The sequence below is a fragment of the Danio rerio genome, chromosome 4 (genome assembly GCF_052040795.2).
Source record: "Danio rerio strain M-AB ecotype USA chromosome 4, GRCz13ab, whole genome shotgun sequence".
NCBI lineage: Eukaryota > Metazoa > Chordata > Actinopteri > Cypriniformes > Danionidae > Danio > Danio rerio.
Window position 1 is genome coordinate 62,049,656 of NC_141024.2, and position 12,845 is coordinate 62,062,500.

General features: G+C 37.9%; 1 protein-coding gene and 1 long non-coding RNA gene across 6 annotated transcripts in view; one reads left to right on the forward strand and one right to left on the reverse strand.

Moving 5' to 3' along the window:
- Positions 1 to 12,845, forward strand: part of LOC137491021 (NACHT, LRR and PYD domains-containing protein 3) — a 29,608-nt gene that overhangs the window by 9,380 nt on the left and 7,383 nt on the right. For 4 of the 5 annotated variants that reach the window (XR_015483969.1, XR_015483970.1, XR_015483972.1 and 1 more), the window contains exons 5-8: positions 27 to 2,066; positions 3,024 to 3,197; positions 3,966 to 4,139; positions 4,684 to 4,857. Coding sequence is in view for 2 of the 5 variants with exons in the window: in XM_088650114.1 (XP_088506240.1) it covers positions 27 to 2,066; positions 3,024 to 3,197; positions 3,966 to 4,139; positions 4,684 to 4,857 (2,562 nt within the window). In the remaining 3 variants the exon portion in view is untranslated. The remainder of the gene's footprint in view (positions 1 to 26; positions 2,067 to 3,023; positions 3,198 to 3,965; positions 4,140 to 4,683; positions 4,858 to 12,845) is intronic. The other variant, XM_088650115.1, reaches the window with a different exon arrangement.
- LOC148682295 (uncharacterized) overlaps positions 8,854 to 12,845 on the reverse strand; it is a 560,329-nt gene continuing 556,337 nt past the window's right edge. The window contains exon 3 of the long non-coding RNA XR_015942979.1: positions 8,854 to 11,570. This is a non-coding gene — a long non-coding RNA (uncharacterized LOC148682295). The remainder of the gene's footprint in view (positions 11,571 to 12,845) is intronic.

Below are 12,845 nucleotides of genomic sequence, written 5' to 3' on the forward strand. Positions count from 1 at the left end.
TCTTTGTGTTGTTGTTGTTCCTGCAGTGTGGATAGAGATGATCAGACTGGAAACCTGCAGCAGGATTCACTCCAACCAGAACATGATGAACTTCAGAGAGTCAAAGAGCAGCACAAAACCAGCATGAAGAACAAGTATGAGAGATTATTTGAGGGAATCAACCGTGGAGAGACTCAAACCCTCCTCAACAGGATCTACACACAGCTCTACATCATAGAAGGAGAGAGTGAAGGAGTGAATGAAGAACATGAGGTTTTACAGATGGAGAAAAGAGCCAGAACAAAACCCTCACAACACACTCCAGTCTACTGCAATGACATCTTTAAAGCCTCAGCTGGAGCAGGACATGAGGAGAAGATCAAGAAGGAGAAAGCCCAGATCAAGACTGTTCTCACTAAAGGCATCGCTGGAATCGGGAAAACGGTCTCTGTGCAGAAGTTCATCCTGGACTGGGCCGAGGGAAAAGACCATCAGGATGTAGATTTCATGTTTGTGCTTCCATTTCGAGAGCTGAACTTGATCAGAGATCATCAGTACAGTCTTCACAGACTTCTGCTGGACTTTCATCCTGAACTTGAAGATCTGGAGCCCAGGATTTATGAGCAGTGTAGAGTTGTGTTCATCTTTGATGGTCTGGATGAAAGCAGAATCACACTCAACGTTTCAGATGAGGAGAAAGTTTGTGCTGTGACTGAATCTTCATCAGTGGCTGTGTTGATGTGGAGCCTCCTGAAAGGAGATCTGCTTCCCTCTGCTCTCATCTGGATCACCTCCAGACCAGCAGCAGCCCATCAGATCCCCTCCAGATACATCAAGCGTCTGACAGAGATTCAGGGATTCACTGAGCCTCAGAAGGAGGAATATTTCAGGAAGAGAATCAGCGACGAGCATCAAGCCAGCAGAATCATCTCCCACATCAGAAGAGCAAGAAGCCTCCAGATCATGTGCCACATACCCGTCTTCTGCTGGATCTCCTCCACTGTGCTTCAGAAGCTCCTGGAAGAAGATGAGAGTGCAGAAATCCCTCAAACTCTGACTGAGATGTACATCCACTTCCTGCTGATTCAGATCAACATGAGGAAGCAGAAGTATGAAGAGAGAGATCCAGAGAAACTCCTGCAGTCCAACAGAGGAGTGATCCTCAAACTTGCTGAAGTGGCTTTCAGACAGCTGATGAAGGGCAATGTGATGTTCTATGAGGAGGACCTGATTGAGAGCGGCATAGACGTCACTGACGCCTCGGTGTATTCTGGGATCTGCACTGAGATCTTCAAGGAGGAATCTGTGATTCATCAGAGGAAAGTCTACAGCTTCATCCATCTCAGCTTTCAGGAGTTTCTGGCTGCTTTCTTTGTGTTTTACTGCCATTTAACAGAGAACAGAGAACCACTGAGGGTGATTTATGACAGAAAATACTCAGATGATGCAGATGAGTCAGACAGTGATGAATCTGAATATTCATATAATCAATATCTACAGTCCACCTCTGAGGAGTCTCTGTATGATCTGCTCAGTTCAGCAGTATATAAAGCTGTCAGGAGTAGTAATGGTCATCTGGATCTGTTCCTGCGGTTCCTGCTGGGCGTCTCACTGGAGTCCAATCAGAGACTCTTCCAGGATCTGCTGACACACACAGAGGAGAGCTCAGAGAACATCAGAGAAATCACACAATACATTAAAGACCAGATCAAGAGAGATAACCCTCTCTCAGCTGAAAGATCCATCAGACGGTTACAGAAGAAGAGAGATAACCCTCTCTCACCTGAAAGATTCATCAGACGGTTACAGAAGAAGACAGATAACCCTCTCTCAGCTGAAAGATCCATCAATCTGTTCCTCTGTCTGCTGGAGGTGAAAGATCAGACTCTGGCCAGAGAGATTCAGGAGTTTGTGAAATCAGACAAACACTCAGAGGAGAGACTCTCTCCTGCTCACTGCTCAACAATCTCCTACATGATTGAGATGTCAGAGGAGCCGCTGGATGAGTTAGACTCTAATAAATTCTACACATCAGCTGAGGGAAGACGGAGACTGACAGCAGCTGTGAGAAACTGCAGAAGAGCTCTGTGAGTATTCATTGATTGATCACAGAAGACACACATCAGTCTGCACTGAAGACTCAGATCAGTTTAGTGAATCACTGCCCTGCTTTAACAGAAAATCTTTAGCTGGCCATATCGTCCCCCTGTGAGATCGCTGATACACCATATTACTGCATGGGGACGCGGCGGCAGTGTTCTGTTTCCTTATTTGCTCATTTATTTCAGCATTTCTAAACGTATTTAACAAACTTTTCTTGACTTTTTACTCACACAAACAACATTTGTACTTATTTAATAATCTACTTCATTTGCTTTACAGTTTATCCTGGAAAATAACTTCAATCCCTGTAAATCCCTGTGCTCCTCCAGCTGAATAGGACATTTGTAGATGTGTTTTTGCATAAATCTAACACAGTGTTGCTCTTGGATAATTGTGTTTGTTTTCTGATCAGAGAAATAGTGTAATTTTAGACACAGTATTGCCATCTCGCCGCAGACATGCCTCTAATATTACATTTACTGTAGGCCTAAACACTAAACTTTACACTGAGCTCAGTAAAATGCTCTCTGATTAGTTATTAATAATCTGTTCAATAATTCATTACAGTCACATGAATGGGGAAATACAGCTTTAGTTTAGTTTAATTTACTTTCAATAAATAAATAAATGAATAAATAAATAAAAGAGCAGATTAAAATGAAATAATATTCTTGTTCTGAAAACGCTCATGTGTCTGTAGTATGTCAGCAATTCCTGTAATTCACTACAGTTTTGAGTGTGACTCCTTGTATTTAATAAGAATATTTCATTCATTCAGATCTAGGATGTGTTATTTCAGTGTTCCCTTTATTGTTTGAGCAGTATATATATATATATAGTTTATTTTCAGTGTTACTTTTATCACTGTAGACTGGACTCATGAACACTCAACACTGCTCATTTCTTACTGCTGATTTTGTTGCTCTTTGTCCTTTACACAGACTACAGCGCTGTAATCTCACTGTTCAGTGCTGTGAGCGTTTGTCTTCAGCTCTACAATCCTCAAACTGTGTGCTGAGAGAGCTGGACCTGAGTAACAATGACCTGCAGGATTCAGGAGTGAAGCTTCTCTCTGATGGACTGAAGAATCAACACTGTAAACTGGACACACTGAGGTAAAATAAAAACATTTCCATCAAATAAATGCTGCCACAAATGACTTTTCCATTGTGAAATGTTGTAAAGTCTGATGAGGTAATGACCATATGCTGTAATGTATTTTATTTCTGTTTATTTATTGTGAATATTTCATATTTAATGTGAAGTCAAATATGAGAAACCCTGTTTATTTCAGATATAATATTGCTCTTTAGTGTAATTTCTGCTGAAATGATCATTGATTGGTGTTCTGTGGTGTTTTTGGAACGTCTCTAAATGAGCTGTGTTTCTGCAGATGTTCAGCCCATCACTGAGTCTCTTTATTTACTAATGTTAATGTGTGTAAAGTTATATTCAGTCAGTTTTATATTAATTTCAGGAATATTATTGACTAATATGAAGATGTTGATGTGATTTATTTGCAATACAGTTTGTAAAGTCATATTTTCTGTCTGTTAATATTATATGAGAGTCTTGCTTTGTTTAAAAAATATGAGGATCTGAATGGATTTGAAATATCAGAAATATAAGTAAATACAGAAATAGCAATAAATAAATCTGTCTGGCTGACTCATTTTGGTCCAGAGATCTTCTCTTTATAAAGTTTATGTAATAATGAAATACAAATGTTTGATCTTCCTCCATGTGACCATAAAAGCAACTCTGAATAGTTAAAGGAGTCTTTTCCTTTTCCCTATGAGGAGAAATCATTCATTATAGGCACTTCAATAATTACATCACACACATACACAATAATACAGTGTCTTTTACTGTCCTCTACACAGACTACAGAGCTGTAAACTCACTGTTCAGTGCTGTGAGAGTTTGTCTTCAGCTCTACAATCCTCAAACTGTGTGCTGAGAGAGCTGGACCTGAGTAACAATGACCTGCAGGATTCAGGAGTGAAGCTTCTCTCTGATGGACTGAAGAGTCAACACTGTAAACTGGACACACTGAGGTAAATGATTCTCCACTCAACAACATTAATAGTGTTTTGATTGAGATGGAAATGTCCAGATATATTTAAGAGCATTAGTGGAGAAACTGCAAAATGCTGCTTCTCAAATGAAAGTTGCTCTTTTTCTTAATCAGTTCAGGAAATCAGTGTATTTTAATGATTATTTTATTTAATTACCTCTAAATCTTTATTTATATTTTATATTTTTAATGATCATATTTATAGTTTGTCTGTGAATTGGTTTATTGGAATTGGAGCAGGTTTGACAGGCTCTGATCATTTGCATTTTGCAGGTTCATAAATATATAAAGTCTCGTGGTCCTCTTACCTGAACTCAAATTTAGCAGTTTTCTTACCTTTCACAGCATTCAAGAATATATTAGATGACATTTAATATTCAGTTTTAATAAATAACAATAGTCAATAATTCTAACTGACACAAACTTTAATATTTTTGTCACATTATTAACCTCATAGTTTGTTTTTACATCAGATGAATGACTAAAATCACTCTGTTAATGTAATCTGTGTTCTTCTTTCTCAGATTGGTCATGTGTAATCTCACTGTTCAGTGCTGTGAGAGTTTGTCTTCAGCTCTACAATCCTCAAACTCTGTGCTGAGAGAGCTGGACCTGAGTAACAATGACCTGCAGGATTCAGGAGTGAAGCTTCTCTCTGATGAACTGAAGAGTCAACACTGTAAACTGGAGACACTGAGGTAAATGATTCTCCACTCAACAGATACAGTTTGATATTGGGTTACCTGATGTGGAGCCCCATTCAGTGGATTGACAGAAGAAAAAACAAAACATTTACAGGGTTGTGATTTTAATCATAGCTTTAATAATGTATGTTTATCTATAAATATATTTAAAAGCTTTACTTAGTCTATTATGAAATGTTGCACTTTCAGAGCTTCTCTTTTTCCAATATACCCAAATGTGACTTAAAGTCAAAGGAATCAGTTTATTTTAAGGATTTTTTTAATGAATTACCTCTGAATTATTTATTCATATTTTATATTTTTATATTTATATATGTTGTGTCCTGGTGAAGTTTAGACATGCTCTGCTGTTTGTTCAGTTTGCAGTTTCTTCTAAACATATAAAAGTCTCACGACACTCTTAATATTATCTAAACTAGTGGTCCACAACCTTTTTCTAACTGCGGAACGGTCAATGTGAATCCACTGTGTACTCATAGGGAACTTTATTAGCACATTGCTCCAACATTACAATGCTATTATAACATTAGGAAGTAATAACTTTATTAACACATTGCTCCAACAATATAACAAATTATAACATCAGTAACGCTAAATCAATGGGAGCCCTGAGCTTGTTTCTTTGCAACGAGATGGTCCATAGAAGGAAGATTGCTGGAAAGAACGCGTGCACGTCTAGAACGTGCTGACGTGAGACGTCTGCTTTAGCCAATCAGAACAGTCAGACGCATTCACGTCCGCACGGTTTATGAGAATAAAAGCCTTTGAATATTTTTACAGACACATTTAGCTGCTAGAAATTAGTCACATAACGTTTATATGTTCACTTTAATGCCAACCGTATAAATAAATATCGATAAGATGCTTATGATAAGCCGTTGTTTGTTTACCTTCAAGCTTTGCATGTGCCTGTGAAACAGCCCGTGGGTGCCAGCACACACACATACAGTATCATGTACATCTCGACATGCGAAAGTGTTTCTCAAACTCCTTTAACAGTGAAGACTGGTGATCGTGCAGCACAGAGGTGTGGACTCGAGTCATGTGACTTGGACTCGAGTCAGACTCGAGTCATGAATTTGATGACTTTAGACTCGACTTGACAAAATATAAAAAGACTTGCAACTCGACTTGGACTTGAACATAAATGACTTGGACTTTGACTAGGACTTGCCCCTATTGACTTGTAAAGACTTGCTGCTTCCCATGAAAAGCCCAACGATAAAAAAGTATGTTGACATGGACCGCTCTCTCTCTCTCCGTTTATGTGTGCGTGTGTGTGACAGCATGCGCGTGTGTGTGAGCATGCGCGCTTTCGGCATGACGTCCAATCGAAGCACGGTAGATTGTTTTGATTCGACAGTATCCAACGTGACTACTATGAGGCGCCGGAGTGGACAAAAGTCAAGCAAACACAGAGAGAATTTGAATTTGAACTTGAGATCGAGCCAATACTCGCGTGCCAATACTCGTTCTCTCTCTCTCTCTCTCTCTCTCTCACACATACAACATACACCTCTCTCTCTCTCTCTCTCTCTCTCTCTCTCGTGCATTCAGTCTCTTTGCGTTCGCTTGACTTTTGTTTACGATGGCGTCTCATACCTTTAGTGCTTTTGCTCTCACGGGATCCTCCTGTTAAACTGACCCTTCGCTAAGCCACGCCCAAAAACCGCCACCCACCAATCGCGGCTTACCAATCGTAGCTACGGGCAGAGGCTCTGTCAAGCTTTCGAGTGAGGGAAACAAGCCAAATCGTTGCGCAATTGGATTGTGAAAATCTGACACCCGCTATCCTAAAAGTTTGGACTGGGTGGTGGGATTTTTTCCCTTTTCAAAACCAAAGCCCAAGAGGAGAAATGCCAGCGTGGATCAAGCTGTGTGAGGGGCAGTAAAGGAGTTAAGCTAAGTTGGTTTTGTTTTCGATATTCACATTCAATGATAGGTGGCAATAACTCACACTCCTCTTATCCTAAACAGATCTAAACTGTGTTTCTTTTAAAAAAATAAATTAAAAAAAACAAAGCAGGTTATGCTTCCCAGCGGTCTTTTTCTTTTTTTCCACTCGATATTATGAGCCAGGGCTCGACAATAAGGACTGCCCGATGGCCCGGGGCCAGCGTGCGAGACACTCGGGCCAGTGTACAAAATGTTACTGGCTCGATCGGGCCAGCTGCTGCCTTTTTGCCTGCCAGATCGAGCCAGAGCTGCGTGCTGCGACTGTCTGTCAATTGTGTGCAAATACAATCTTACGGTGCTTTCACACATAGACGTTTGTTTCGGAATCTGTCTCGTTTCACCCGTTAGCGCGTTTTTTAGCATAGATCGCCTGAATGAGACGCGGTCTCTGTCTATCGATTGTATCGATTGTAGCGAGAAAACAAAACAATGCAACGAACTAACGACCCAGGCTATATCACAGTGTATCATGATCGTGTAATAGCCATATATACGGCTATATGAAGAGAGAATGATGAGCAGGGCGAGATGTCATTCTTACCGGTAAATGCGAAAGTGAAAGCATGCTGAAATATTACCGAGAGCTGTTTATCCAGCCTGATCTCGGTTTATCCGTCAGGAAAATTGACCGAAATTACTATCTGTTAATTTTTCCATATTTTAATCGTATAATAGGCCTATGTTGTATTAGGCCTGTTGTTTTGTTCATTTCCGCACTGACAGCTCGAAAGATTTACATTGATCTGATGCAGTCTCGGTTCATCTGCTATGTCTCTCTATAATTAAGCCTAAAATACAGAATTATAGTCAACGTTTCTTTAATAGATTGATTAATTCAATTGATCGATTTCTACAAAACCTGACAATTGAAATGAGGCTCTGTATATATGAGAAAGTCTGACCTCGATTTGTATTTGGTGACGATGTCTGTGGGTTGTTAAAATTAAAGTGCACATTTTCACTTATAAAATATTCTATACACAATGCACAAAAGTTTGGGGTCAGTGTGATTAAATATGTTAAAACAAGCTTCTTCTGCTCACCAGGGCTGCAATTATTTCATCATAAATACAAATTGTGAAATGTTGCACTATAAAATAACTGTTCAAAAGTAGTTTATCATATAATTTATTCATTTATTCCAGTGATTTTAAAGATTAAAGTTCAGCTTCATTACTCCAGTCACATGATCCTTCAGAAATCACTAATATTAATTATTATTATATTTATTAATGGTAATAGTTATAAAATCAATAATGTCTGGAGTAATTATTTTATTTGAAACTAAATACAATAACAAAGCAGTTATTTAAAATTTTTATAAATATTTAACAATTACACCTTTTTTACATTTATAAATATAGCCTTGATGAACTGAATAGTTTTCCTTAAACATTTTAAAAATTACCGTAAATATATATACAGATTTATTAGCCCCCTTTTGTTTTTTGTTTTTTCTTTTTAAAACATTTCCTAAATGATGTTTAACAAAGCAAAGAAATGTTGATATTTTGTCTGATAATATTTTTTCCTCTGAACAAAATCTTATTTGTTTTATTTTGGCTAGAATAAAAACATTTTTTTAACCATTTTAAGGTAAAATTTATTAGCCTCTTAAGCTAATTGTTTTTCAGACTGTCTACAGAACAAACCATCATTATACAATAACTAGCCTAATTACCCTAACCTGCCTAGTTAACCTAATTACCGTAGTTAAGCCTTTAAATGTCACTTTAAGCTGTATAGAAGTGTCTTGAAGAATATCTAGTCTAATATTATTTACAGTCATCATGACAAAGATAAAATAAATCATTTATTAGAGATGAGTTATTAAAACTATTATGTTTAGAAATGTGCTGAGAAAATCTGCTCTCTGTTAAATAGAAATTGGGGAAAAAAATAAACAGGGGTGCTAATAATTTAGGGGGACTAATAATTCTGAAATCAACTGTGTGTGTGTGTGTGTGTGTGTGTGTATATATACACACACACACACACACACACACACACACACACATTCAAATAGCGATTAACTTCTTTTTTTTTTTTTTTTTTGTGGGGCCAGTGAAAATTTGGGCTGAGCAAGTAAAAATCAGAACCACTGGCCCGATCGGGCCAGTAGAAAAAATCCTTAGCGTTGAACCCTGTGAGCACTGCTTAGTTTAAACCCTCGCTATTGTAACGCATATAAATACATACACTAATATTTGCTGGTAGGAAAAATCTATTTGTTCACTTCTGTTATTTATACTTTAATGTGCATTTCAATTTTTTTCTTCCACTTAACTGCAAATTTAAATAAAACTGGATAAAGAGCACACAAACATGCTGACAGTAATAGGTACTGTACACTGTTATGGGTCAATGATGCTAATATTCGGCACAAATCCATCAGTTTCTTAGGTTATTAGATTAATTTATAATTTCACCTCTCCTGCTGTGCATGAACTATGCTGTTGAATGTTCAGCGTATGAGGTGGCTAGACTAACCTTGCTTCAATTTTGATAAAATTATTTTCTAATCAGTTGCTATTATGTTGTGAATATACCCCTGTAATGTATACTGCAGTCCTCTTTTGTCTGGTTTTCTCAGATATCTCACCTGTTTGCCAAAAATGACTAATTAAATCCTTGGGAATGTCTGACACCAGCGCATACACACTGTAATAGATGTGCCAGGCATGAAAGCTTGACATGTGTAGCAACAGTAACTAAGGAGGGCAAGGCTTAGCGAAGGGTTATTCCAAGAATGTTGATATGGTTTCTTTCTTGCTTTACTATTTATTAACAATACACAAAAAACAAAAAGGTTAAGGTAAATTCTTTAATAAATTCTAGTGTTTTTGAGTATTATACTTGTTGTATACTTGTATTATACTTATGTTTTAGGCTAGTATTATTTACGACTTGTTAATTAATGCTTCATAATACAGTAGTATTACCAATAGTGAACAGATAAAATAATACAAAGTGTAGTTTTACTACAGTAAAGTGTAGTGATTTGTAGTATAAAATACCCTATATTGTAAAATAATACAGCACTGGGTAATTTGTTTATATTACACTTGTGTTACCATAGCAACTATAGTATTACCACAACTGATCAATTGAAGTTCTTTACTGTAGTAGGCTACTGTTCAAAACACAGTACATGCCAATATACGTGTTCAGGGGCCCTGTGGAACAGCTTTCCTCAAAATGAAGAGGATGACATGGAAAATGTCCTCCACAATCTCATCAGCAAAATGGAAGCCAGCAGACACTAGTTTACTTTATTTTAGCTGCCATGATAAAATGAGATTGATAGTGAGATTTATTTGAAGAGTGAATAATACAGTAGGCTATAATACCTTATCAAGTGTTTCCTTATTTTTATCACAGTTACATTTCCGCTTGCATTAGTTTTTGTTTAAATGCTTTTAAAATAAAATGTATTCTTTACATCCAACATCTATTCCAGAGGTGCCTTATAGTGGTGTAAACCCCTTTACAAGGGGTGTTACCCCTGTGTACACTCTAGCCACCCCTGTGGCCAACCCGATATGATTTTGCTGTTGACATTATTTATTTAAATCTACTTACATAAATGCAATACAATGCAATATTTCAATAAATAAATAGCAGCCACTAAATTATTGTGGATTGATTGGTGCCACTGGCGTAGCTGGCCTCTTCTGGCCCCCCTTAAGCAAATTTTCAGGGGGGCACCACTGGTCTATTCTCTGTCTTTAAGTGTTTGAAACTGAAAATATCTTATCATATAAAACAACCAAAAATGTTATGGTTTATTAGATTAAACATTTAATATATAAGTCTATTTTAGTATGTTGATTATTGTTATTAAACAGTGCAGCAATATGAATCATATCAAAAAGCATGAAAGGAAGAGGGAACACGACACAAATTGTGAGTCTGCATATAATCTCTGAGAGCGCTCAAGAAAATTTGTGTGTGAGCAGTGCATATTTGAGAGCGAGAGAAAATTTGAGAACTCGCAATCAGTTTTGTCCACAAACAGAGGAAATCCGTGCACGAGCATCACACAAGGTAGAGAGCAAAGCTCTTCAACGTTATGTGAAGAAAACAACTTTATTGTTTGTATGAAGTAGCCTACTTCATTAACAATATGTGCTACCATTTTACATTGCTGCCAGACGGATTTGCAACTCCATCTCTTTAGCACACACGAGATTCAATTGACAAAATTCCAATTTCACTCAATTTAACTTTGCAGCATATACAGGAGTTGGTCTACTGCTACCACATTGAGGTTATGTAATTTTGGTTAATCACAAGTTGATCACCGAAGACATAACATAGCACAACTAAACTTAATGAATTAGACAGCAGAAGACCTGCAATTTCTGTGTGATGTGAGGCAAAATGGACTCTTTTTTTGGTGGAACTCGTTCTTGTGCATTATGCTTTGGAGACGAGACGCAGCACTGTTCAGTACTTTTTCAGAAAATTGTATTTGTATTTTTATATATCTGAGCAATGTTCTTTAATAAAAAAAGGTTTGTTTAATTAATACAGATCTTACAACCATACCTAATCTGTATATATTTTATTTTTCTGTTAAAAAGACTCGAAAAGACTCGAAAATCAAACTGCAGGACTTTGGACTTGACTTGAGACTTGTTGCCTTTGACTCGGGACTTGCCTGTCTTGACTCGGGACTTGACTCGGGACTTGAGGGCAATGAATTGAGACTTACTTGTGACTTGCCAAACAATGACTTGGTCCCACCTCTGGTGCAGCAGCTTGGTGAGTGAGGGCGCAGGCTCAGTCTCATACAAAACCGCGCTAATGTTTGAAACGGGTCCGATATGCCTCTGTTCACGCGCCGTCCCCACAAATCCAGTTTCCAGCTTCTTTATCTGCCAACTTAAAGATAATTCAATCTTGTTCAGCCCGGTACTGATTGATCCACGCACCAGCACCCGCCTGGGGGTCGGGGACCACTGATCTAAACCACTACAATAATATGAAGACACACTATAAGCATGTATTCAGCAGTTTACTGTAAGGGACCTGGTGAACTGATGTATTTACTACACATGCATCTGAAAATAACCCTGATTACTCATTCACATGAAGCAATATATTGACTGAAGATCTTCTGTCAGAAAGGCTGTGTGTGAAGGAGAGTCAGCGCTCATGATTATTGATCAGGTGTTTCTCAGCTGACAGAATAAAAGTCCCCTAATGCTCCATCAGTGTGAATGTGACTGTCAGGCTGGTGAAAGAGACATTAAGAGAGCGGGTTTGTGTTTGTTTTAGTTTATTTACATCATCGTCCACAATATAATATACAAATGAAGATCAGGTCATGTTCTGTTGCTCTTTATACAGTAAAGTTTGATCTACAAGCTGAAGTTGGTGACTGTCAGGGCTGTAGTACTCGAGTCCAGACTCAAGACGTTTCTTTCTATAGTCTAGGACTCGCTAATATTCAGACATGAACTTGGTCCAGCAATAGCCATTGGTTGAGTGTGTTTGTCTGGAAAACAGGAAACATCACTGTTAGTCTAGAATGGGCACTGACACTCTCGTGTGATACACTTTCCTGCTGAAAAATCCAGTTTGAACCAGCCTAGGCTGGTTGGCTGTTTTTAGCTGTTTGACCAGGCTGGTTTTAGAGGGGTTTTGGCCATTTCCAGGCTGGTTTCCAGCCATTTTCAGGCGATTATTAATAAATATTGTCTGACATCACCCAGCCCTACACCTGATTACACATGTCAGACCTCTGCAACATTTGAGTAAATGTCTTACAATCATACAACCAGCTGTAATCCTGCATCTAGCTGTCGATCATCTATAAAACACACTTATAATGCTTTAAAATCAACTATTAAAATGTAAAACATAAAAATCATATTAAGATGAAACATTATTGATGTGCACAAACTATTGCACAATTAACAGCTCAAAAGAGTGTAAAGAGGACGATCACTCATTGTCATTGATGATTTTAGCACACATCAACACTGTAAAAGGTGTGTATGATCTCTGAAACTAGATGA